Source organism: Diadema setosum, chromosome 4 (assembly GCF_964275005.1).
Source record: "Diadema setosum chromosome 4, eeDiaSeto1, whole genome shotgun sequence".
Lineage (NCBI taxonomy): Eukaryota > Metazoa > Echinodermata > Echinoidea > Diadematoida > Diadematidae > Diadema > Diadema setosum.
Window position 1 is genome coordinate 48407720 of NC_092688.1, and position 23430 is coordinate 48431149.

Genomic DNA, 23430 nt, shown 5'->3' on the forward strand with positions numbered 1-23430 from the left:
AAAAATGCATGCACTGTGTGTGCATGTACATTCCCATGCCACTGCATGTTATACTATGCGTGCATGGAAGCTGCGATACCACTAGCGTGTGCTTTAGTGCAGTGCAGTGCAGTAGCTAGCGCGCGCTAGCTCCAGCACCAAAATAATTTCCTCTTTTTGGCACCCAGGGTACAACCTTCTTTAAAAAATAAATAATTCAACAAAATGGCTGATTTTTATTTGGTACCCCGGGATACCATTTATGTCATCATATGTATATCTACATGAAGCCTCCAATATAATTAATTTTTAGCTTCAGTGTGTTTGTCTCCACAATTTAAAATGGCTGCTATGTATGATATATAAAAACACAAACACATCAAATGCACCAAAGTATGTGTTCAGCTGTTGGTACCTCTTTCTTTTCTGAACTTTTCATGAAGCAAAATTGCACTTGGTCCACTGAAAAACAACAACAACAACTATAACTCTCAAATTGATACCACATAAAAAGTAATTACGATCTTTTTTAAAAGTCACTGAAGTCATACAGAAACTAATACAGGAAGATGCAAATTACTGAATGTGAAGACAGACACACTCAAATCACTTAATCGCCAACTCTCTATCGAGTCAATTTTTCTAGGCTGGATTTAGTCAAGCTTTACTTTCTTTCCTACCATTTTCGTTATCATTACAAAAATACAATACCTGGTGCAGGGAATATCTCACCTTGCATTTCTCATGCTAATTACACACTGACCTGCATATTAAAGAGTAATTGTGACAAAACCTTGATTAGTGTTGCACAATGTACAATGACACTATATACCAAGCAACCATGTCAGATCAACTTTGATATAAGGAACTAAAAAGGAAGAATTACAGATCAAAAGCTTTCTTCTGCTTAGGTACAATAAGACTACTGGGGGTAAGTAGATTTGGAAGACAAATTTAGTCAAATGCAAACAGATTTAATTTTCCAAATACTGTAAAAGTGGATATTTTCGAGTGACTAATCTTTCGCGCTTGGCCAGGTGAGAAGAGTTTCGTGTGTTTTTAATTCCACAGAATCAAGACTTCAATTACTGGATCATATGGCATGTAAAAATATATTCGCGTGCTTTTATTTTCGTGCTAGGTTCTGGTTGCGCGAAATGCGCAAAAATTTCAACACCGCGAAAATTTCCACTTTTACAGTAGTCACTGTGCTTACTGGCACCAAAAAGATAAATAGTATACACAAAGAAGCATCTATATCATTAAAATCGTCACTCTGTTGCAAACTACATCTTTCAAATGTATGTAAAGTATAAATACTGAATATGAAATAGAATGGGTAGATAGACAGGGCATACTTACTACCAACCACCAGCTACAAAGTAAGGTTTCTCAGTGAGGCATTGAAAGAGAACACAGATGACACTACACACACCTTTACCTTTGTCCCAGTCAAGACCACAAAAAATGAGAATAGTACATAAGAAGACATGACATTTCAGTTGAACAGTAGGAGGTCTCCCATTAAAGGCATTGCCAATACACCTTCATGCTGAATGTGAAAAAAGTCAAGCAATAGTCAGCAAGGAATGACATTGTGTGCTACATTCTCTTTTAGATGGGTAATCGGGGGGGGGGGGGGGGGCAAACATGATTCCGTGATGAACAAACTTGAAACTACAGTCATCAATGTACTAACTCATAGTATTAACTTAGCTCTATCACTTCCATGAAAATCTTGACACTACAGTTATCAATGATGGGGGGGGGGGTGGGGGGGGGGGAGAGAGGGGCACTCCTGATTTTCTTGACACTACAGTTATCAATGTACTAACTCATAGTATTAACTTAGCTCTATCACTCTGGGTTCCAGAGAAAAAGATTTTTTAAAGATTCCTTAATTGGGGGGGGGGGGGGGGGGGTGGTCCCAGGTAGGGCATGGTGCCCATTTGAATAAATTGTAATCCTTTCCCCCTAGGGATGCTACCTGCCAAGTTTGGTGAAAATCGGTCAGGGGGTTTTCAAGAAGGAGATGAATATGTAAAAAGTTAAATTATGCACGGCAGACAACGGATGCCGGACGAAGAGCAATCGCAATAGCTCACCTAGGCCTTTGGCTCAGGTGAGCTAAAAATCACTGGAACATCATACCAAATCATATACTGTACCTACTTTTGATGTGTTCATTATAGACTGTTGGAACAAGCACATAAAAATCGTTCAATCTTATCTTTTCTACAACTTCATATCATCTGCACTGCAAAGTGTCACCACTGTTTTCCATGTCTAATGTATTACAATGAATGCCATATGTACCGAGACTGACTTTGATTTTGATTTGACTTGAATGTAACATTTTTCTGATCGAACCGCATCTGTCTCGGAAACACATGACTCGGTCTTCAATGGCTGAAGAATGTAATAGTGTACAGTGTACACTTTGATTGATAATTATATCAGCTCAGCAATATAGCATAATCACAGGGGTTAAGTTGTCAAGAGTTGACTTCAGTAAATATACTCAAGAGATGATACTACAATGTCACATGTTTTGTCCCACTAGGTAAGGATATAATAAGATTCATACAGTGAGTGACGTCATGCTGTGAGTCTTGGCCACCTCATAAGTGAGTCAGAAGCTGTCAATTTTAGTTCAGTGTATCTTTGGCTCGGCCTCTAACCAGAGGAGTATGTTCTGTGTCTGAGGGAACTGCAGCATCCCTCCAGGGTGGGTGTGAGTGGAGGTAGTCGGACACAGTGTCCTCTTCTTCTTCTGGAGTCTTATGTAGCAGTGAGAACCCAGAGCAGCCGGTGGGTCCCCAGTAAACCAGTGTGTTCAGAAAGGCTTGTAGAGGATTCATTATGGCCTGCAAAATGAGAAGGTCATACAATTGGAAAGTTTTTTAAATAACATCGGTCTGCTTGCACATGGCTGGTAGAAAAGTTTGATATGCATATGACAATTCAGTGAAATCTCAACCAGGCTATAATATCTAAAAATACAGTCAACCTTGCCTAAGTTGGTATCTATTTGGGCTGAAGAAATATCTCTGACTTAGAGAAAATTTGACTTATAGTCTAGTGGGATTTCTGAAAAAGGGCTCTCTAAAAAGGTGTTAGAGGCATTTTAGAGTAAAAGTTGGAAACTGGTCTATTTTACCTAATTTGAGTATGCTGAATCCGAAAAATCCGGTTCCCAAGCGAAATTCACTGATCTTGACCATCTAATTTGCATAAACAAAATGGCTGCCCAGCCACAGAAATTGTCAGTTTCAGACACGCATTTTCTAGAAATTCTTTGCAAACAAGCTTGAAAAAAGTGATTTGAAATCTTTGTACAGAGAATGGAATTAGCAATTTGAGTGATAAACGTTTCCCAGGTGGTAAATGGTATATTTCTTTCATAATTATGCAAATTAGGACTGAAATATGCATATATATATATATATATATATATATATATATACAATGTATATATATATATATATTAACACTGGAAGAGTAATTTTTACATTTTCCTTTTTCTTGAGAGGCAAGTTAGGCACTAAATATGTAGACTTTAAGGTTTTGAGGGTTAGGAAAACTCTGGTTCCCAAGCGAAATTCACTGATCTTGACCATCTAATTTGCATAAACAAAATGGCTGCCCAGCCACAGAAATTGTCAGTTTCGGACACGCATTTTCTAGAAATTCTTTGCAAACGAGCTTGAAAAAAAGTGATTTGAAATCTTTGTACAGAGAATTGAATTAGCAATTTGAGGGATAAACGTTTCTCAGGTGGTAAATTGTATATTTTATTCATAATTATGCAAATTAGGACTGAAATATGCAGATATATAAGTATATAATAACACTGGAAGATTAATTGTTACAATTTTTTCTTGTATGGCAAGTTAAACACTAAAATATGTAGACTTTCAGGTTTTGAGGGTGAGGAAAACTCCAGTTCCCAAGCAAAATTCACCAATCTTGACCATCTAATTTGCATAAACAAAATGGCTGCCCAACCACAGAAATTGTCAATTTCAGACAAGCATTTTCTAGATTTTGTGTTTTGTTTTTTGCAAATGAGCTGGAAAAAGTGATTTGAAATCTTTGTACATAGAATGGAATTAGCACCTTGAAGGATAAACGTTTTTCAGGTGGTAAATAGTAGGCCTATTTCTTTCAAAATTATGCAAATTAGGACTGAAATATGCAGATGAATATATAATTATTAACACTAAAGAGTAGTTTTTACATTTTTTTGTGAGAGGGAATTTAAAAACATTAGATATGTAGACTTTCAGGTTTTAAGGGTTAGATAAATACCAGAATCCCTTCTCAGTGGTATCAAAATAAATTGCAAATATTGTAATTGATATGCACATCATAATGTATGCTTCATGAGTTTTTAATTTGTGCATGCAGTTAATTCAATAGCCTATATACCCTGGTGGGATTTTATTTTTCAAATCCTGTAAAAAGGTCCTTTTGGATTTTTTTTTTTTTTAGAATTCAAGTTAGGAACCCGATTCTTAACCAAAATTGATTGCGCTAGGGCAAGAAAACAAAAACAAAACAAAAAACAAAACAAACAAAAAAGGGTCTTATTCAAGAGAATGAACTTTAACATCTAATTTGCATAATACATACAAAATAGCCGCAATATTGCGTAGTACATCGATAATCGCAAAACGAATTCATGAAAACTCTCTCTACGCGGATCATGACTTAACTTTTTTTTTATGGAGGGGGTGGAAAAATGTCATCGATCAATGCCATCGTGTTCATATGCAACATCCATTATTGTATTGTTCCAATATGCAAATCTGTAGCATCAGCACAGAAATTCTATTTCCCAGTTAGCCAGAGCATGGTACTCTCATATATGATAACATATGATTATACATAGCAAGCATTCGTCTATATAGGTTGAAATGGGATAGGTGGTTTTATAGCATTTTCTCTTGAGGCGTTTTTTTTTTTTTTTTCTTGCAAGTCGAAGAAAAACATCTTTAATATCACAACAAGCATTACTGATGCCCAAATGAATAAACAAAATATGTTGTAAGTCCGTTAGATGAAATCATATATTTTTTTTTTAAAGACTGGAGAAGGATCCATTGGGAAGTTAAGCTTGTAGAATAGCCGCGATCACACACTGGCAAAAGATCAACAAGTTTAAGATCGCGATCTCCAAGATCTCAAAAACGCGGTCAGATTGGCAAAATATCGAAAAGTTTAAGATCGCAATCTTTAAGATCTTACAGTTTTTCAAGTGCGTGTGACTGCAAACTTTCCGCGAAACTTCTACAGGGATATTTCATTTTATAATGCCATCCCCGCCAAACTTCTCGGTCTCTTGCCAGTGTGACCAGACAACAAAAGATCGCGAAGACTTCACGATCTTAAACTTTGCGATCTTTTGCCACTCTGACCGCGCCTTGTCATGATAATCTTAAATAACGATGTTACAATAGCAGTGAGGGAGAGGAAATGAAAAAAAAAAAAAAAAAAAAAAGACGTGTGGCATACATCTACCTAGATTTGATCCTTCTACATCTGTTCAAAGAATGTACTTAGTCAACTTCAAGACAGTTTGAACTCTGAAATTGCCTCGGCCATTGCAATCTGCGAAATAAGGGGTTTACACCTTCCTGGTCCTTTTATATTTTCAATATGCGTGGATAACATACCACCAGTGATAACCACTAGGTATTGATGCATTTCAATTTATTCTTAACTGGACGACGCCACGTTCCCTTGTGTGTCTGACTTCTGATATATCTCACGAGGTGTGATTCAGATCATAGAAATGACATTCTTAGCAAATAGGCCTCTAGCTTTAAGGACCAGTGGTTTGTAAAAACTAATGAATACTGAATACTCATTAGGAACCATGTTACATACAAAAGATTCCATTTCGTATCAGACGCAAATGGTCGCCATTTCGCCTCTCATTATATGCTTTATCAAGTATAGCTTTCGAATATCCATGTTGTCACTTGAATTTCTGCCCAAGAATTAAGATATTGATCTTTTTTTATGGAGGACCTGGGTTTTCCACCACCTTGAACATGAAGTTACTTTTGTTCCCTGGAGAGATAACATCGATCCGATAGCTACCTCAAAGAGACCTTTCTTCCGTAGATGCTGGAGTTGTGTTTTTTCAGTCAGACTGATACTGACAGTAGCACTCTTAGTAAAGCAAGTGAGCAAGGACTCACAATCATCAAGGATGCTGCCTGTACGCAGTGGCGTATCTATTGGGGAGGGGGGGGGGCATGTGCCCCGGGCGCCACTCCTTGGGGGCGCAAAAAAAAAAAAACGAAAAAAAAAAAAGAAGAAGAAAAAAAGAAAAGAAAAGAAGAAGAAGAAGAAGGAAAAAAAAAACCCACACCAAAAAACAACCTCGCCCGGAAGGGGGGGAGGGAGAATGGTGGGGGGGGGGGGGGGGGGGGCAGAAAACCAAATCAAACAGGATAAAAACAAAACATGATGACGCGGACAAAATGACAATGTTTATTGTGTTCACACAAAAATTCCATGTTCTGTGAGTTGAAATACAAAAATTTTCGGCTCGCTCGCAGCGCTCGCTCGCCAAAATTTATAAAAAAAGAAAATAAGAACAAAACGTGATGATGACAAAATGACAGTGTCTATTGTGTTCACACATGTCATTTTATATCTAGCAGGCAAAATGTTTCACGGAGCAGCGGCTGCAATTTCTTTCGTTCTGAAGCGATCGCCAATTGGATCAAAAGAAGGCGCCAACAGGGGGGGGGGGGGACGCAAAAAAACCCAAATCAAACAAGATAATAACAAAACGTAATGATGACGCGGATATACAAATTTCAGCTCACTCGCTCGTACTAATTTAGAGTATTCTTTTTTCAAGTCCTCAGTTTGTTGGTATAAATCGTTACTATAAGGCCGTCACTATATCTTGATTAGAATTGTAGCTGTATAATAAGCAAAAAAATGACAAGAGTTTCATGATTTGTAAGCTGAAATACAAAAATTTTCGGCTCGCTCACTACGCTCGCTCGCCAAATTTTGTATAAAAAAAAAAAGAGAAGAAGATAAGAAGAAAACGTGACGATGACGCGGACAAAATGATAATGTCTATTGTTTTTACTCATGTCATTTTATATTTAGCAGGAAAAATGTTACCAAACTCACTTGCTTGTACGAGAAGAAAACTAAAGGATTCCAAGACATGGCTGTTATCAGTCGTCTTTATAAGAATAAACTTATATTCTATTCAAAAGATGCATCACACAAGCTCGTTTGGCACAAAAAAAAAAATAAAAAATTATGTTCCGCCATTTTACCGGCAAAAGTAAACTGAACGCTCGCGGAAGCAGATCAACAATACTCCTGTATAAAAAAGAAAGAAAGAAGAAAACCTGCTCACTGTGCCAGACCTGATCTTTCTTCACCTTTAGATAATGGGTGGGAACGTTTTGATCTGGCCTACAGCCTGTACAACTGATGTATCTAGCTCCAATCCTGCAAAGTTGCCTTGAGATGATTTCATTTGCATGCGAAAGCAATGCAGAACGTTTCGATGCAAATGTCACAAATCAGGCCTACGATGTTCAGCAGCGTGTGCATGTTAGCAACAGTGTGATGATGCAAACCTTGCATGAATGTATAGATCAATTAAGCTCGATTGAGAAATAGACTTTTCGACTCAGATTATATGTTTCTTCGACAGCCAAAACATAAAGGTGTTGATGACTGAAGAATTACAAAGTCATCCTTATTTTCTGTTTCCGACACTAACTCCGGAGATACCAGGATTTTTTTTTTTTTTTTTTGACCCTGAAGAATGGGTGAAGAGATAGATAAAAAAGCCATAAATTATGTTCGCAGACGAGATTTATGAAAGTTGCCAGACTTGCAGATTGAAACTGCAGATTGAAAATAATTATAAACCAATTCATCCAATGAAAACGACAAAGTATAGGGAAGGATAAAGTGACCTTGCACTAATCTATAGGGTAATGTATAGTGATGTGATTGCCCGATAACTAAGATAGCAAAAACTTGTTTTTTGGTAAATATGGACAGAAAATGGGTAAATATTTGCATAATTTATTATGCGAATGAGATAATAGAGGTGTGTTGGTTAGTAGTTGCAGTTAATTTTTGTATCTCTTAATCACACCAGGAATCATTAACAGGCCTTGATGTAATCTGTTATGAAACATTTTCATATATTGCGGCATGCGTTGAAGAATCTTGAAACCTGCCTGGTCTACGGCCTCTTGAATACCAATTTGCAAAAAAACCCCAAATCAAACAAGATAATAACAAAACGTAATAATGACGCGGATATACAAATTTCAGCTCACTCGCTCGTACTAATTTAGAGTATTTTTTTTTTCAAGTCCTCAGTTTGTTGGTATAAATCGTTATCTATAAGGCCGTCACTATATCTTGATTAGAATTGTAAGATTTAATAAGCAAAAAAATGACAAGAGTTTCATGATTTGTAAGCTGAAATACAAAATTTTTCGGCTCGCTCGCTACGCTCGCTCGCCAAATTTTGTATAAAAAAAAAAGAGAAGAAGATAAGAAGAAAACGTGACGATGACGCGGAGAAAATGATGTCTATTGTTTTCACTCATGTCATTTTATATTTAGCAGGAAAAATGTTACACGGAGTAGCGACTCCAATTTCATTCGTTCTGAAGCGATCGCCGATTGGATCAAAAGAGGACGCCAACGGTTTCGAACATACGGGGGAGGGGGGCGCAAAAAAAAATCAAAAAAGATAAGAAAAAAACGTAATGATGACGCAGAAATATACAAATTTCGGCTCACTCGCTCGTACTAATTTAGAGTATTTTTCAAGTACTCAGTTTGTTGGTATAAATCGTTATCTATAAGGTCGTCACTATAATTGTGAGATTTAATAATCAAAAAATAATTACAAGAATTCCATGTTTTGTAAGCTGAAATACAAAAAAATTATATAAAAAAAATAAGAAGAAAACGTGATGATGACGAGGACATATACAAATTTCAGCTCACTCGCGCGCACTAATTTAGAGTATTTTTTAAAGTCCTCAGTTTTTTGGTATAAATCGTTATCTATAAGGCCGTCATTATATCTTGATTAGAATTGTAAGATTTGGTAGCAAAAGACGACAAGAACTCCATATTTGTAAGCTGAAATACAAAAATTTTCGGCTCGCTCGCTGCGCTCGCTCGCCAAAATCTATCAAAATTCATTACATTTAAATCACCCTCAAAAGATCCCTTTTAAGTGCTTGAAAAAGCATCATGTGGACTTAAAGTCCCTACCGGGATGGGGATGGGGTTGAACACTTTTTCAGAAATTAGGGGCGCAATTTTCGTGCTTGCCCCGGGCGCCGTTTTCCCCAGATACGCCACTGCTTGTACGAGAAGATAACTAAAGGATTCCAAGACATGGTTGTTATCAGTCGTCTTTATAAGAATAAACTTATATTAGATTTAAAATTAGATCATCGAAATACCTTAAAAAGCGATGGATTGGCGGCCATTTTGTTTATGCAAATTAGATGCTCTTAGACTCAAAATTCCGCTTGGGAACCGGAATTTTTGGATTCAGCGTACTCGAATTATACAAAATAGACCGGTTCCCAACTTTTACTAAAAAATGCCTCTAACAGTCATATTTTCTCCAAATCCCACTAGACTATTATGACAGATAAAAATCAATAGAATATAAAAAGACGAGGACTTGAACAGACCGTTGACCAAGGAGATTATTTGGCTTGCGAAGTCCACTTTAAAGGTAGGGAATCCCATTTGCATGCCTCAAATGAAGAGTTGTATAAATACAGTGGTATGTTGAAGAGAGTATCATTTTAGAAACTCCCATAAAGTATTGAAAGTGGAAGGTAACATTTAGTACATTTTTATTGACCGTTAGATTTTGAATTGATTTTTTTTCGGGGCTCACCGTAAATTCCAGTACATTACTAGGCTACCTTTGCAGACCCATGCACTGCATGTGTGTCCATCATGTATATTTTGTGAAGAAAGTTCATCAAAACTTACAAACATTTCTATATACATTCTTGCCACACACTCTATATGTTATTACATCAGCTCTTATACTTTTAGATTTGTGTTTATAGATAAAAAAATACAGAAGACTGCAACAAAAAGGCTTAAGTGTGGCTGACACCCAGAACTACTGAGTAGTTGAGTTTTGTGCATTATTCAAATTGTAGATAACTGTTGACTTCCAAATTTCTCAGCAGTGGCTTAAACAAGTCCCCTGAGGTTCATATTTAATGTTTTGCTGCATTTTGGGAGGTCTGTAAAAGGTATCCCCTACCTTTAATAAGCAACAGCTTTTACCTGTCAGCCCGTCACAATGGAAATAAAGAATATGACTAAGTGTAATGCAAAACATTCATTAGAGCAATCATGTAGATCCACACTTGTCAACAAGTGGTCCGCAATGTCCGCCAAAGATAAAATAAAGAAGAGTCATATTTAATTTGACTGTGGAACTGTGGGCCAAAGCGGATCTCACATTGAAAAAGGTTTAATAATGGCGGGAATGTAGACAACCCAAAAGTGTCCGACATGTGTTGATGCAAATGCCAGTTGAGAAGAAGAAGGTCGTACACTTTGTGGGTTCACACCTTCTGCTCATAACAAAACATTGACTACTTAAAGAAAGGCAGTTTTAAGCACATGTTTTGAACCTACAGTTGTATATACAAATAAAAAAGACCAATGAATCATTGTGACTTTCAAATAACCTTGTTCTGTTTACCTATGGATGAAATAAAAGACTGACTTATTGTTTACATGTGAAAGTTTATAACATTAAAGACAGATGGCAAAAATTAAAGGGGTGGTATAGTTTTGGGTGAGATGGGGCTTCAGGTTTCCAATATTTTTGTGAGATAATGAAAAATTTCTTGTGAAATATGAAAGAGCATACAATTCTACCTAGGAGGAATTCAAAGTATGATCGATGAGAATTGGTTTTGAAATGGCTGAAATATCCAGAAACAGAGGTCCTAATAGAAGATGGGTCCAAGCTTTTATTAGGACCACTTTGTTTTACTTTGTTTAATACAGATATCCAAGCTATTTCAAAACCAATTTTCAATTATACTATGTGGTTTCTGATTATAAGTTAAAATCTGAATCACCCATCTCAAGCAAAAGTATACCATCTCTTTAAACCATCAAAAACGAAAATATTCAATATTTTCACTGTGAAAATGTGCAAACCTACCATCAAGATCCAGATGATGTAGTAGATTTTACTACTTAATGGGACACCACTCAGTAGCATGATTCCATTCACTACATTTGGAAGCCAGCTGCAATGTTTGAAAGAAGTACATTGAAAGAGAAGAGTTGAATGACTTGTTTGATCTTGTTAAGCACACTTTTATGGAAATCACAGAATGAAAGGTTTCATGACTAATCCAAATCTCTGCTATAGAAAAGTGATAGACAAGCAATCAATACTGTTTGGGGAAGGCTCAATGTCAATGTCTCTAGTGCCTCTCAATTCATTCTGTACGGTACAGTACGTAAGTTTCTGCATATACTGAATCTGGATAATATTTTGAAAACAATTCAAATGGACATGTATGCCCTACCCCTTAGAATTAGTAGTCCTATCAAGTTAAGTATGATTAAAATCTGTTAGGTTTCAAGAAGAAAATGCAACTTTGTTAAAAAAAAAGTCTATGGACAAACACAAGATACACGATAGATAAAATCATTGTGATAGCTGACTAGAGACCTAAGCTGAGATTAGGTTACGAAAATATGTCTTACCAGATGACCAATGTGATGACAATTTTCAGAAATTTTTTCTTCACTTGTCTTTCAATTTCCCTCTCCTTGTCTGTGTACATTCCTCCAGCCTTCATCAGTGGTGACACTGTCAAAAATTGAAGAAAATTCATCATAGTTTCACTCATTTCCTTTTGAATTCATAGTATTGCTGTAAAAATGTAGACATTTGAATGATGTAATGTGTTTAAAGGTAGGGAATCCCATTTGCATGCCTTAAATGAAGAGTTGTATAAATACAGTGGTATGTTGAAGAGAGTATCATTTTAGAAACTCCCATAAAGTATTGAAAGTGGAAGGTAACATTTAGTACATTTTTTTGACCATTAGATTTTGAATTGAATTTTTTTCGGGGCTCACCGTAAATTCCAGTACATTACTAGGCTAGCTTTGCAGACCCATGCACTGCATGTGTGTTCATCATGTATATTTTGTGAAGAAAGTTCATCAACACAAGCCTCATTTCTATATACATTCTTGCCACACACTCTATATGTTATTACATCAGCTCTTGTACTTTTAGATTTGTGTTTTTAGATAACAAATACAGAAGACTGCCACAAAAAGGCTTAAGTGTGGCTGACACACAGAACTACTGAGTAGTAGAGTTTTGTGCATTATTCAAATTTTAGATAACTGTTGACTTCCAAATTTCTAAGCAGTGGCCTAAGCAAGTCCCCTGAGGTTCATATCTAATGTTTTGCTGCATTTTGGGAGGTCTGTAAAAGGTATCCCCTACCTTTAAGGCATGATTAAGATAAAGGCTACAGTGTATGCCCTATATTTCAGTGTTTTTATTTTTAAGTATTTTTTTTTTTTTTTTGGGGGGGGGGGGGGGTCAACTATTTTTTTGTGAAAATAATAACTCAGGGAAATGTTGCCTCCTATAACACATACCACTACCAAAGGTAGGTGTAGTATATACTCTCCAAGAAGGGGCATTGCAATAATTTCCTTTTGAAAAGGGATAATAATTTTTATGTCATTCTGTCACAGTGTCAGTGTGATTCTTGATCAAGAATTTAACCACTTACAAGTCCAACTTTGAAAAATGTAAAGCACATGAAATAAATGATGTATAATGCAGGTTGAATACACTGACGTTGAATATTGCACTTACCTCTTCTTCCAGCCATGATGTATATGATAGGGTTAATAATGAGAACTGCTACCATGGGGATGAAGAGACAGAGGTAGTAGATCACCACGAGGTTGTGTTTGGATGACTTAGCAGAGCATGCCAACCTTAGGATAGACAAGGATATCTTCAGTTTGCTCAGTCAATTCGTGGAAGCTAACAGTGAACTACTAAAAGCTATTACTAATCTTAAGTTTTTCAGATAAACTCACAGACTCATTCAATGTCAACAGATTGTCCAAGATAGATATTTTCCAATATCATTTGTGTATGAATTGAGATTTTCACTTTAAACATATGACTTATGGACATCACACTTACAATGCAAGTGAGTACATGTATAATATTGGTGAATGGAATTGGAACATAGCTCTGAAATATGAATTTCTTATGAAAATAAACATGATACACCTACAATATTTAATGCAAACTTTTTTCTCTCTCTCTCCCTGTGAAATTAATGTGACAGTTTTTATTTTGTATTGGTTTAATAGATTTAGTCATATGTTTTGATCTCCTTTCTAGAAATAACTGCTTCTGTTTAACTTTGAGGATAATTTCTGACATTTGCCACATAACTGTAACAACCATTACACAAGGCTTGGATGCGGATATTAAAGGGACTGTACAGTACTGGTTGAGGTGGGGATTCATGTTTTGAACATTCATAAGTGAGATAATGAGAAAAACCTCTTATGGGATATGCAAGAGCATGTAATTCTAAGAAGGATTCAACGTTTATTTGATGAAAATTGGTTTTCAAATAGCTGAGATATCCAAAAAAGTGCTAATAATAAAAGGGGACAGGCCACGCCTTTTATTAGGATCTCTGTTTCACGTTGTTTTTGGATATCTCAGTCATTTCAAAACCGATTTTCATCAATTAAACTTTTGATACCCTTTAGAATTGCATGCTCTTTGACATCTCATAGAGTGGTTTCTGAATATCTCGCAAAATGTTAAAAGCTAAATTCTCACCTCAACCAGAACTGTACACACCCTTTAAACTGATAGTTACAGCAGTACCTGTAGGGTGTAAAACTGTGATGATGAACTTTGCATGTTCTCGATAAACCTACATGAAATAATTTTAGAAGCCAGATAAAGCTGTATTTGAAACAATGCCAATGTGACAATATTCTGTGCTAAAATCTCTTCAGTACTGTAAACAAGACAAGTGCTGTAATGTGTCTCACCCACAAACGTACAACACCTTTTTTTTTTTTTTTTTTTGTTCACAAATGGACCTACGGATCAAAAATTAGGAGTCATAATTAAATGCACAGTACATTGGGCCCTAAAAGTTCATTGACTCCTGCCTGTGACCTTTGACCTTGTGGTGACCATCAACTCCCCAAGGTACATTTACCATCCAAGTTTGGTCACAAATACAAATTGTAGACTTATGGATCAAAAGTTATGACCCATAATCAAAATGCGCCCAAAAAACTTAACATTGGGCCCTAAAAGTTCATTGACCTCTGTCTGTGCTCTTTGACTTTGTGGTGACCATCAACTCCCCAAGGTACATCTACCACACAAGTTTGGTCACAAATAGACTTACGGATCAAAAGTTATGGTCCATAATCGAAACGCGCCCTAAAATCTTAACATTGGGCCCTAAGAGTTCATTGACACCTGCCTGTGACCTTTGACCTTGGAACAAGGAAAAGTAGAAATTACGCGGTGCGTAATATATGTCCCCGCTGGAAGAAGCATTTTGTAGCAAAATGTACAATATAGGTCAAAAATCAAGGTCAAAGGTCAAAGAAGTCAAAGGTCAAAATTCTGTGTAGAAGTTTTGAAGCCCTCACCTAGTGCCATCACATAAAGCAAACGGAATCGAAATCGGGTTAGAAATGGTGAAGGAGTAGCATTTTGTAGCCAATGTACAATATAGGTCAAAAATCAAGGTCAAAGGTCAAAGAGGTCAAAGGTCAGAATTCTGTGTAGAAGTTTTGAAGCCCTCACCTATTGCCATCACATAAAGTAAACGGAATCGAAATCGGGTTAGAAATGGCGAAGGAGTAGCATTTTGTAGCAAAATGTACAATATAGGTCAGAAATCAAGATCAAAGGTCAAAGAAGTCAGAGGTCAAAATTCTGTGTAGAAGTTTTGAAGCCCTCACCTAGTGCCATCACATAAAGCTAACGGAATCGAAATCGGGTTAGAAATGGCGAAGGAGTAGCATTTTGTAGCAAAATGTACAATATAGGTCAGAAATCAAGATCAAAGGTCAAAGAAGTCAAAGGTCAAAATTCTGTGTAGAAGTTTTGAAGCCCTCACCTAGTGCCATCACATAAAGCTAACGGAATCGAAATCGGGTTACAAATGGCGAAGGAGTAGCATTTTGTAGCAAAATGTACAATATAGGTCAAAAATCAAGGTCAAAGGTCAAAATTCTGTGTAGAAGTTTTGAAGCCCTCACCTATTGCCATCACATAAAGCAAACGGAATCGAAATCGTGTTAGAAATGGCGAAGGAGTAGCATTTTGTAGCAAAATGTACAATATAGGTAAAAAATCAAGGTCAAAGGTCAAAGAAGTCAAAGGTCAAAATTCTGTGTAAAAGTTTTGAAGCCCTCACCTAGTGCCATCACATAAAGCTAACGGAATCGAAGTCGGGTTAGAAATGGCCAAGGAGTAGCATTTTGTAGCAAAATGTACAATATAGGTCAAAGGTCAAGGTCAAAGGTCACAACTGAAATTCTGTGTAGCAGTTTCAAAGCTCCCATGTAGTGCTATCATATAAAGCAAACAGAATCAAAATTGGCTCATAAATGACAGAGAAGTAGCAAATTGAAGACTTTGATCACACACGGACGCACACACGGACAGACGGACAGACACACGGACACACACACGTACGGAGCCCGTTTCATAGTCCCCTGCTGGAACTTGTTCGGCGGGGACAAACAAGCATACTTACTGTGGTTCCGCTGTTTCATACAGGGCCCAAAGTCCAAAGATGATGAATAATATGGGGAAGAACCAGCTGATGACAAAGTACACTTTAAACACATCTGTCCTGTAAGACATGATAAGAAATTGACAATGTAATATATCAGTACATATAATACACAATACACGCAATCTTCTGTTTTCTCCACCAATGAGATAAAAGAGTGTGACTTTTACCCCTTTCAGTAACTCATAGGAATGCATTTTTGGCCAGCTCCTGGTCCAAGCTAATTTGGCCCGGGCCAAGCAGTAAAAATTGCATTCAGTAACTATAGCAGAGCAGCACTAATTTTATGATGACCATTCACAAACTTGGCCACATAAGGGATAACTACCATGGTAACTGAATGCGAGCTCCAGCAGAGGGCATGACGGTGCAAAGAATTTTGGCTAGAGTCTGGTGCTGCTATCGTTCATAAACTCTTCAATTGCCACCAGGCCCGAGCCTGGTCCGCGGTTGGTGCTAGTTTCAGCAGCGCCAAAATAGCCCGCTCCTGGCACGGGCCACTTTGGCCCCACCCATTCATAAACTCTACATTTTATGACTTAGCTCTGGCCTGGTCCAAATCAGAGGAGTTAAGGAAAGGGGTATATTACAGTTACTACTGATATCCTGTATGCTCAGTGACTCATCAGTCTTTACTTCTGCATGAAAATCATAGACAGTTGTGATGTTCTTTACCCTCTCTTCCCATTTTTTAAATTCATTGCTTGACTCCTAAGATGGATTGTCATCAAGCAGCAGCAACTTGGATACAGTGGACTCCCACTGTAACCAAGTCCTCGGGACTGGCAGTTTTCTTTCAGTACATCAAATTTTTGTTATAACCGAACAAATAAACAATGAAAATACCTAGAATGGATAAATGTTGCTTCCTGATTCTTTACTTCATTGCAACCAGAATATTGTTATAACCGTGTTTGTTATAATGGGAGTGCACTGTATAAACCTTACTTTGTGGCAACATATTTATAAAATAAATCACACAATAATGACCATCAATAGTCTCTCCTTCTTGCCCCCCCCCCCCAAAAAAAAGGATTAAAGTTCAAATAAACCTCTTACATGAATGCTAAGATAGCACTCTCTTCCACTAGCTTTCTTTTTCTCCCCTTGAATTAAGCCTAGGGCACATTGCAGTACTTTCAATGACCTTTGACCTAGATATAATATTTTCTTAGTTATCATGAAGGTCAAAGCTGCAACAATAATTATCAAACAGACTGTTTGGCACAACTTAATAGTTTTTGGTTTTGATTCTCAGCTACCTTCTTTTTTTTTCTTTTTTTTTTTTAGAGAATTATCTGATACAGTTTGTGGTCTGGCTTTAGTTGTCCATTGTTGTTTGCTTTTTCCTCACTGGTTTTAATCACATGTACACACTCACTGTGGGTGAAATTCCTTCTATTGTTAGCAGGAAAGTAAGCAATGATTCACAAATTTGTTAATGATCCACATACATGATAATCAGTATACTGTATATGCCATATATTTAGTGAGTTTACATTTTTGCGAATATTGAGACTTCTTGAGAATTTTGTGAGTGGTTAAATTAGGCATTAGAGTGTAGTGCAACAATAAAGGAAGAAATTGGTATCATTTACTCAATTTCAGGAATCAAAATGAGTGATCCTGCATTGAAAACAAATATGCTATAAACTTATGAGAAAGTATTGAGAATTGCTGGTACTACGATGTATTCCTAAAATAATTCCAAGATCAGATCATCACATGTTACTTGTATTAGTTACGATAGACACAATAACATGATTTGAGACACATACTCAATCATGTTTGGATTCATGTCAAGATCACAGGTAATATCTTTGCATGTTGTTAAATTTGCAAATGGCACTGAACTCACAAAATTGGCAACCCCCCCCCCCCCCAAAACCCACAAAATATATGGCATATATACAGAACATGATATTGAGTTTTTGCAAATTTATTCATAGTGCAATAGGCATGCTAATGGTTTACCATAAAAGTCATGACTCTATGGCCCGAATTCACGAAGGTGGTACAAATGAAACCACGGTTTAAACCATGGACAAAAACCATGGAGCGCCAAGTGTCCCATGAAATATTTCGTTACGAAATCAGTCATTTCGTCGATGAAATGATTATTTTGTAACGAAATGACAATATTTTGTAACTAAATGAACATTTCGTCCACGAAATGATAATTTCGTTAACGAAACGGTCATTTTGTAGACAAAATGACCAATTTCGTAACGAAATATTTGTGGGACACTTGGCACTCCATGATTTTTGTCCATGGTTTAAACCATGATTTCATTTGTACCACCTTCGTGAATTCGGGCCTCTGTGTCTGCCTGTCTGTCTGTCTGTTCTGCGTGTGTAATGTCTAAAAATATTATGACATAAAGGCTAACTCACAGAGTAGATTTTCTAAGGAAGAGATAAACATCCACGGCATAGCTAGTCAGCCACATGTAGGTTGCAAAGAAGAAGAAATGCGTCCATGCCTGAAAAAAAAAACAAACAATCAAACAAATAAAACATCATCTCTGATGTAAGTCATATTGTTGGACAGTATTGTGCAAGATATACCTGACATTCTATGAAACAACTTACTATAGTGCCATTTCATATATGTGGCAAATTTAGAGCACAAATATAACTAAGAGGTCCCTGGCCTACTCCTTACTACATGAACAGTGTACTTTGCTTTCTGGACACTCCATTTGAGGCAAACTCATTTCACAAACCTTCTGATTCAGGGATTTTTTTTTTTCTTGCAGGTTCCCTGGGCAATACCCTCCTAATTCTGGATTTATTGGGCCTGCCTGAGGGACCCCCTGGGGCACAGGGACACAGTCATTATTTAACCCATTTAGCAACTGAACCACCCAAAATCGCATGTTTTATTACTCCCCAAAATGCCCCAAAGAGCCAGTCCCTTTTTCTTTTAATGCTTTATCATTTTTGTTTTGTTTTCATATATGGAATATACGTTATGTACTTTCAAAGAGGTTAAAGGTCAACAAAAGTGTGGCAGAATTACTTCTATGACACACCATTCTCTTGGTAGAGTCTTATAGGCTTTCAAATTAATATTTAACTTTAATAATCTAGACAAAAATAAACATGCAGTAAGCTATATCAAATTATTCAGAAAGTTGTTGAAATGAGAGCAGTACTTATACCTTTCAGGGAACCACAGATCATTATGTACAAAATCTTCAGTTGCTAAAAGGTTAAAAACTGTAATCCCTATCCTAATTGGTGAATACTGCCAAATGAATGTATGGTCAAACTCCAGCCACCAGTTTTCATGAAAAGGATGAAAATGTGCAAAATTTTGAAAATTAGTTCATATACCACCATTTGATCTCTCTCCCTCTCTCTCTCTCTCTCTCTCTCTCTCTCTCTCTCTTCTCTCTCTCTTCTCTGTCATGACAGTGTCATGTCTCACAGACTGGTATTCACTGTATATCATCCTGGTAATATGTGGTTGTATATTATCCTGGATATATTTTATCCATGTAACTATTATGCCACAGTAAAGGCATTTGAACAATGAAATGATCACACCATCACTCTTAATCAGCTCTCCCTCTACAGCCAATAACACCAAACAACACAATAATCTCAACCTGCACCAAGAGAAATCAAAGCAGTGTATGCAACCATCCCCTCCAAAAAAAAAAGAAAAATAAAGAAAAAGAGTGAATTGAATTTGTGCCTATTCACATAAGTCATGCATGACTTTGCACAGGAATTTTGATTTCTGAGGAAGAATGCTTTACAGTACTCAACACCATGTGTATGTCAATCCTTATGAAGGGAGTCTTAGAGCTATTTGGCAAAGGAGAACCCTAGACACAGGAGAGTAGAGGGAAGCGACCCCACTGCCACTGTATAAGAAGTTATGTAATGAAAACAAATCGTGGTCATAGAAGAATGGGGACAGGGAGAGTTGTATTGGAGGAATAGAGTAAGAATTAGATTAAGGTTTTTGAATTCGGTAGGAGGAGAAAGATTCAGAAAGACATTCAAACAGCAATCAGGGAAATATTTCTGCATTGCATGCATCTCAATTCTTGTTCACTATGTGCCTTGGAGGCAGTGAAACAAGTCACACCTATAAAGTTTGCTATGCTGTTCCTTTACTTTTATTTTGCTTCTGGTATCAGCTTCAGATAATATGTCTTTTAAATGTCAAAGTTTATGATCATTCTGTGGTAAACCTTCAAAACAAAAGGCAAGGACTTCTGGGGGGCGTTTCATCAACGAGTTCGTCGGAGATTTCACCGACAAATTTGCTATCAGCCAATCAGACCAAGGATTTCATTAGCTTTTAACAGTTGCCAGTGTAAATCCTTGCGTCTGATTGGCTGATAGCAAATTCGTCGGTGAAAACCTCCGACGAACTCGTTGATGAAACGCCCCCCAGATATTCTGTTCACAACTCTCAGAAGTTGCCACCACTCAACCTGTGCTATTAAAGGTGTTTTGCTACCAACCAAGCCTTATCCCATGTCCACTTTTAACTGCAACCAAGGGCAGACTAGTGTCCTCTATCATACAGGTGATACACCATGAGTACATCTCGCCCACAGGGCTATTTCTCCAGCTTCAAACTTACTGTAGCAATGATGCAAACCCATTCCCATGCTCCCTCAGACAGCTCTACCATAAGATTCTCATCTGAGGCATCCAAGACGCGCAGAAAATCACTTGCCAGGACTATCAGGCCTTGGTCAGAAAAGAAAGGTACACATGATACAAAAAACTCAAAATGTGTCAAAAAAGAATCTAGTGGAAAAATGCCAATAGATCATATCAGACCAATCTACCAACCTGGTAGCAGCGAACACATGTAGGACAATTAAAACTAAGCATTCTTGATTACTGGTTTGTAAAATGTATCTAATAAACTCAAAGATGTGGAACTGGAAAATTCTTTGTTTTGTTTGTAAATGGAAGTTTGAAAGTTTGATGCTGGAAGCATTTACTGCATACGCGGTTATTTTCGCGTACAGATATTTTCGTGAATAACGAGGTCATAGACATGTTAGCGCGATGTTGTTTTCGCGAATCAACGCCGACGCTTATGTTAATGCTCTATTAACACAGTGCATGGAGACATTTTTGCATGTTGTTAAATTCACAATCCAACTGTGATTCGCGAAATTGGCGAAAAATAAACCCTCGCGAAAATAACAGCTTATACAGTACTTACCAAAACAAGCCATGATGTCTGAAAAGGACAGCCAGAAGAGGATCCATTTCTGACGCTTGTCTACGACTCTGGTAAGACTGCGAGAAGAATTCTGACTCTCCTGTCTCTTTGGATAAAGCATGTAGAGCGCACCAATGATGCTCAAAGAGGACATAACGATGACTGTTGCATTGTAGAGGTACAGGTATGTCTTGAATGGAGTGGCAGAGCTAGGGTGCACATTTGAGTGATTGGTATCGGAACCATTAACTGTGATGGCATCATTTTGCACATCAGTAGCATTCACAGTTTCATTGACAATCCGTACAAAGGAGCAGCAAAGTAAGTCCAAAGTTGGGGAAGACATATTGTTTGCTGCAATGGAAGGTGCTCAGTCTCTTAGAATGTTACACTGATCTTATGACTTTGACCTTAGCTCTCTCTTGTCTTTATCGGCCGGTCCAGAATTATCCACTCATTGGAACTGATCCAGCAGATTGATCATGACATTTGCTTTCATCAATCAATACAATAACAGAGAACATGATGTAGCAATCTCTGATTTTTTCACAGCGATGAAACTATGACTCATACTTTGAGACAGTTTGATGAAGTGAAATTGTTGAAAGAAACTTTCCCTTTCATAAGATCATCAAGCCTTCACACAGTGCCACGTGTGCAGTTTACATTAATTCCAGAGTTTCACAACCTTGTGCAGCTGATCAGAATTTGTCACTGTTGCAATTATTTGATGGACACCATATTCTTGAAGTGCAGCCACTTGGTGAGGTCTTCTAGGAATCCTGTACAGAAGAGAAGAAAGTCAGGTAAGCATAAAAGAACAGAAATACTTAAACAAGATGTAAAGAAGCTATCAATCTGTACTTTTCTTCTACACACAGTTGTACATATTTGCATGACTTGCATATGATGTACACACATACACTCACATGATATACATCTCTTATAATTCACCATGTACATACTGTATGTGCCATACTCCCACTATTATTTTGTAAGTATTTTGTTTAAAAAAATATTTGAATTAGCAATCCCAGGAAGCAATAATTTCATTAATTTTTGTTTTGTGAATAGTGATCATCTCAGGAATTAATCAAACAAAAGAAAAAGAAATGCACAATATGCTATGTATGTACATGTACACTATGTACATATAAAAGCATGTTTGTGTGAATGTATGTGAATACATATTCTGTGCATGCATACACATACATACCCATGGATGTTCTTATTTTTTCTTTGACCAAGTTATTCCAGTCATTTGCAAAAGACATTTTTCCAGATATATATCATTACATACATTGTACTTGTAAATAATGTTTTCCTCATACAACCAGAAAAGTAAGAGGGGAAACACTTGGGATTTTTTTTTTTTTTTTAATAAAACATACTGTAGTTTCCATCTCAAATAGTCATATCTCACACATTTTCTTGTGTGAGTACTCTCACATTCCTCCATTTAATTACCTCCGCCAAGGGAGGAGGTTATGTTTTCGTTACCTTTGGTTTGTTTGTTTGTCCGTGTGCGAAATAACTCAAAAAGTAGTTAACAGATTTGGATGAAACTAAGGCGAGGCGCGTCGCGCAGCTGAGGGTTTATGACGTAACAAAGGTTTCTATATTGGGAAATCGGACGAGTTTTTCAGCATGTACATACCTATGGGTGGAAATCACTGATCTCTATGGAAGAGCCCAAAGAGCTTTTCCCCAGTGGTGGAAAGGAGAAATATCTCTTTGGGAAGAGCAAGATCATCGGTGGAAAGTAGCTGCTTGGTGGAGGTCGACCTGCGCTCTCAGAGTGCTTTTCTAGTTCTGGTTTAATTCACTGCCATCGTAAAATACAGTCAAGCACTTTAGATTGTGCTGTGACAAAGACTTAAATAAGTCCCTTTTATATAAAATAACATAAATTGCTTGGTATGCACACAGGCACACAAACAGCATTATGATCCAAAGGTACCATGACATGGCATGACCTAAATTTTTCTCTGATATATGACTATGACTATAGTCGCAGTATTGGATTTTACTTGTCAAATTGACTCATATTCTATTTCTACCTGGTGACTTCGTAGCAGTGATTGGTGTCTACAAGAGGGCTGAAGACTGCGAGCCTGGCTCAAATCCAAGGTGTTTTGACATCTCTCCTAGATTGACATTGTATCTATAACCAGGAAGTGATGGATAGTCTAGTGGTACCCTGAGTTTCCTATCTGCTTCAAATGCGCTTTATGTTACTCATTTCCTTTGGACTTTGCTTTTGCTTTGTAAATAAACAGAAAGTCATCCCTTTATTTTTTTTTTGTTACTTTTATAAAAAGAAAGTCATCC

The 23430-nt window shown here is 37.1% G+C and overlaps 1 protein-coding gene across 1 annotated transcript; it reads right to left on the minus strand.

The window, feature by feature from the left end:
- Positions 1-1903: 1903 nt before the first annotated feature.
- On the minus strand, positions 1904-21867 carry LOC140227400 (G-protein coupled receptor 143-like). The gene is made up of 8 exons (XM_072307805.1): positions 21100-21867; positions 20503-20612; positions 18291-18379; positions 15858-15956; positions 12911-13035; positions 11773-11878; positions 11219-11306; positions 1904-2846 (listed from the first exon to the last, which is right to left on the minus strand). Exons 1-8 carry the CDS (start codon positions 21443-21445, stop codon positions 2628-2630), a joined length of 1182 nt encoding a protein of 393 aa, XP_072163906.1. The 5' UTR covers positions 21446-21867; the 3' UTR covers positions 1904-2627.
- Positions 21868-23430: the final 1563 nt, after the last annotated feature.

Excerpts from the sequence above, each read along its gene's own strand:
- LOC140227400 (XM_072307805.1), bottom strand. The coding sequence starts at position 21,445 with ATGTCTTCCCCAACTTTGGACTTACTTTGCTGCTCCTTTGTACGGATT. Across the intron at positions 15,957-18,290 it reads TTCCTTAGAAAATCTACTCT|GACAGATGTGTTTAAAGTGT; the intron begins GTGAGTTAGCCT and ends CATGTCTTACAG. Across the intron at positions 11,879-12,910 it reads CATCATGGCTGGAAGAAGAG|TGTCACCACTGATGAAGGCT; the intron begins GTAAGTGCAATA and ends AATTTTTGACAG.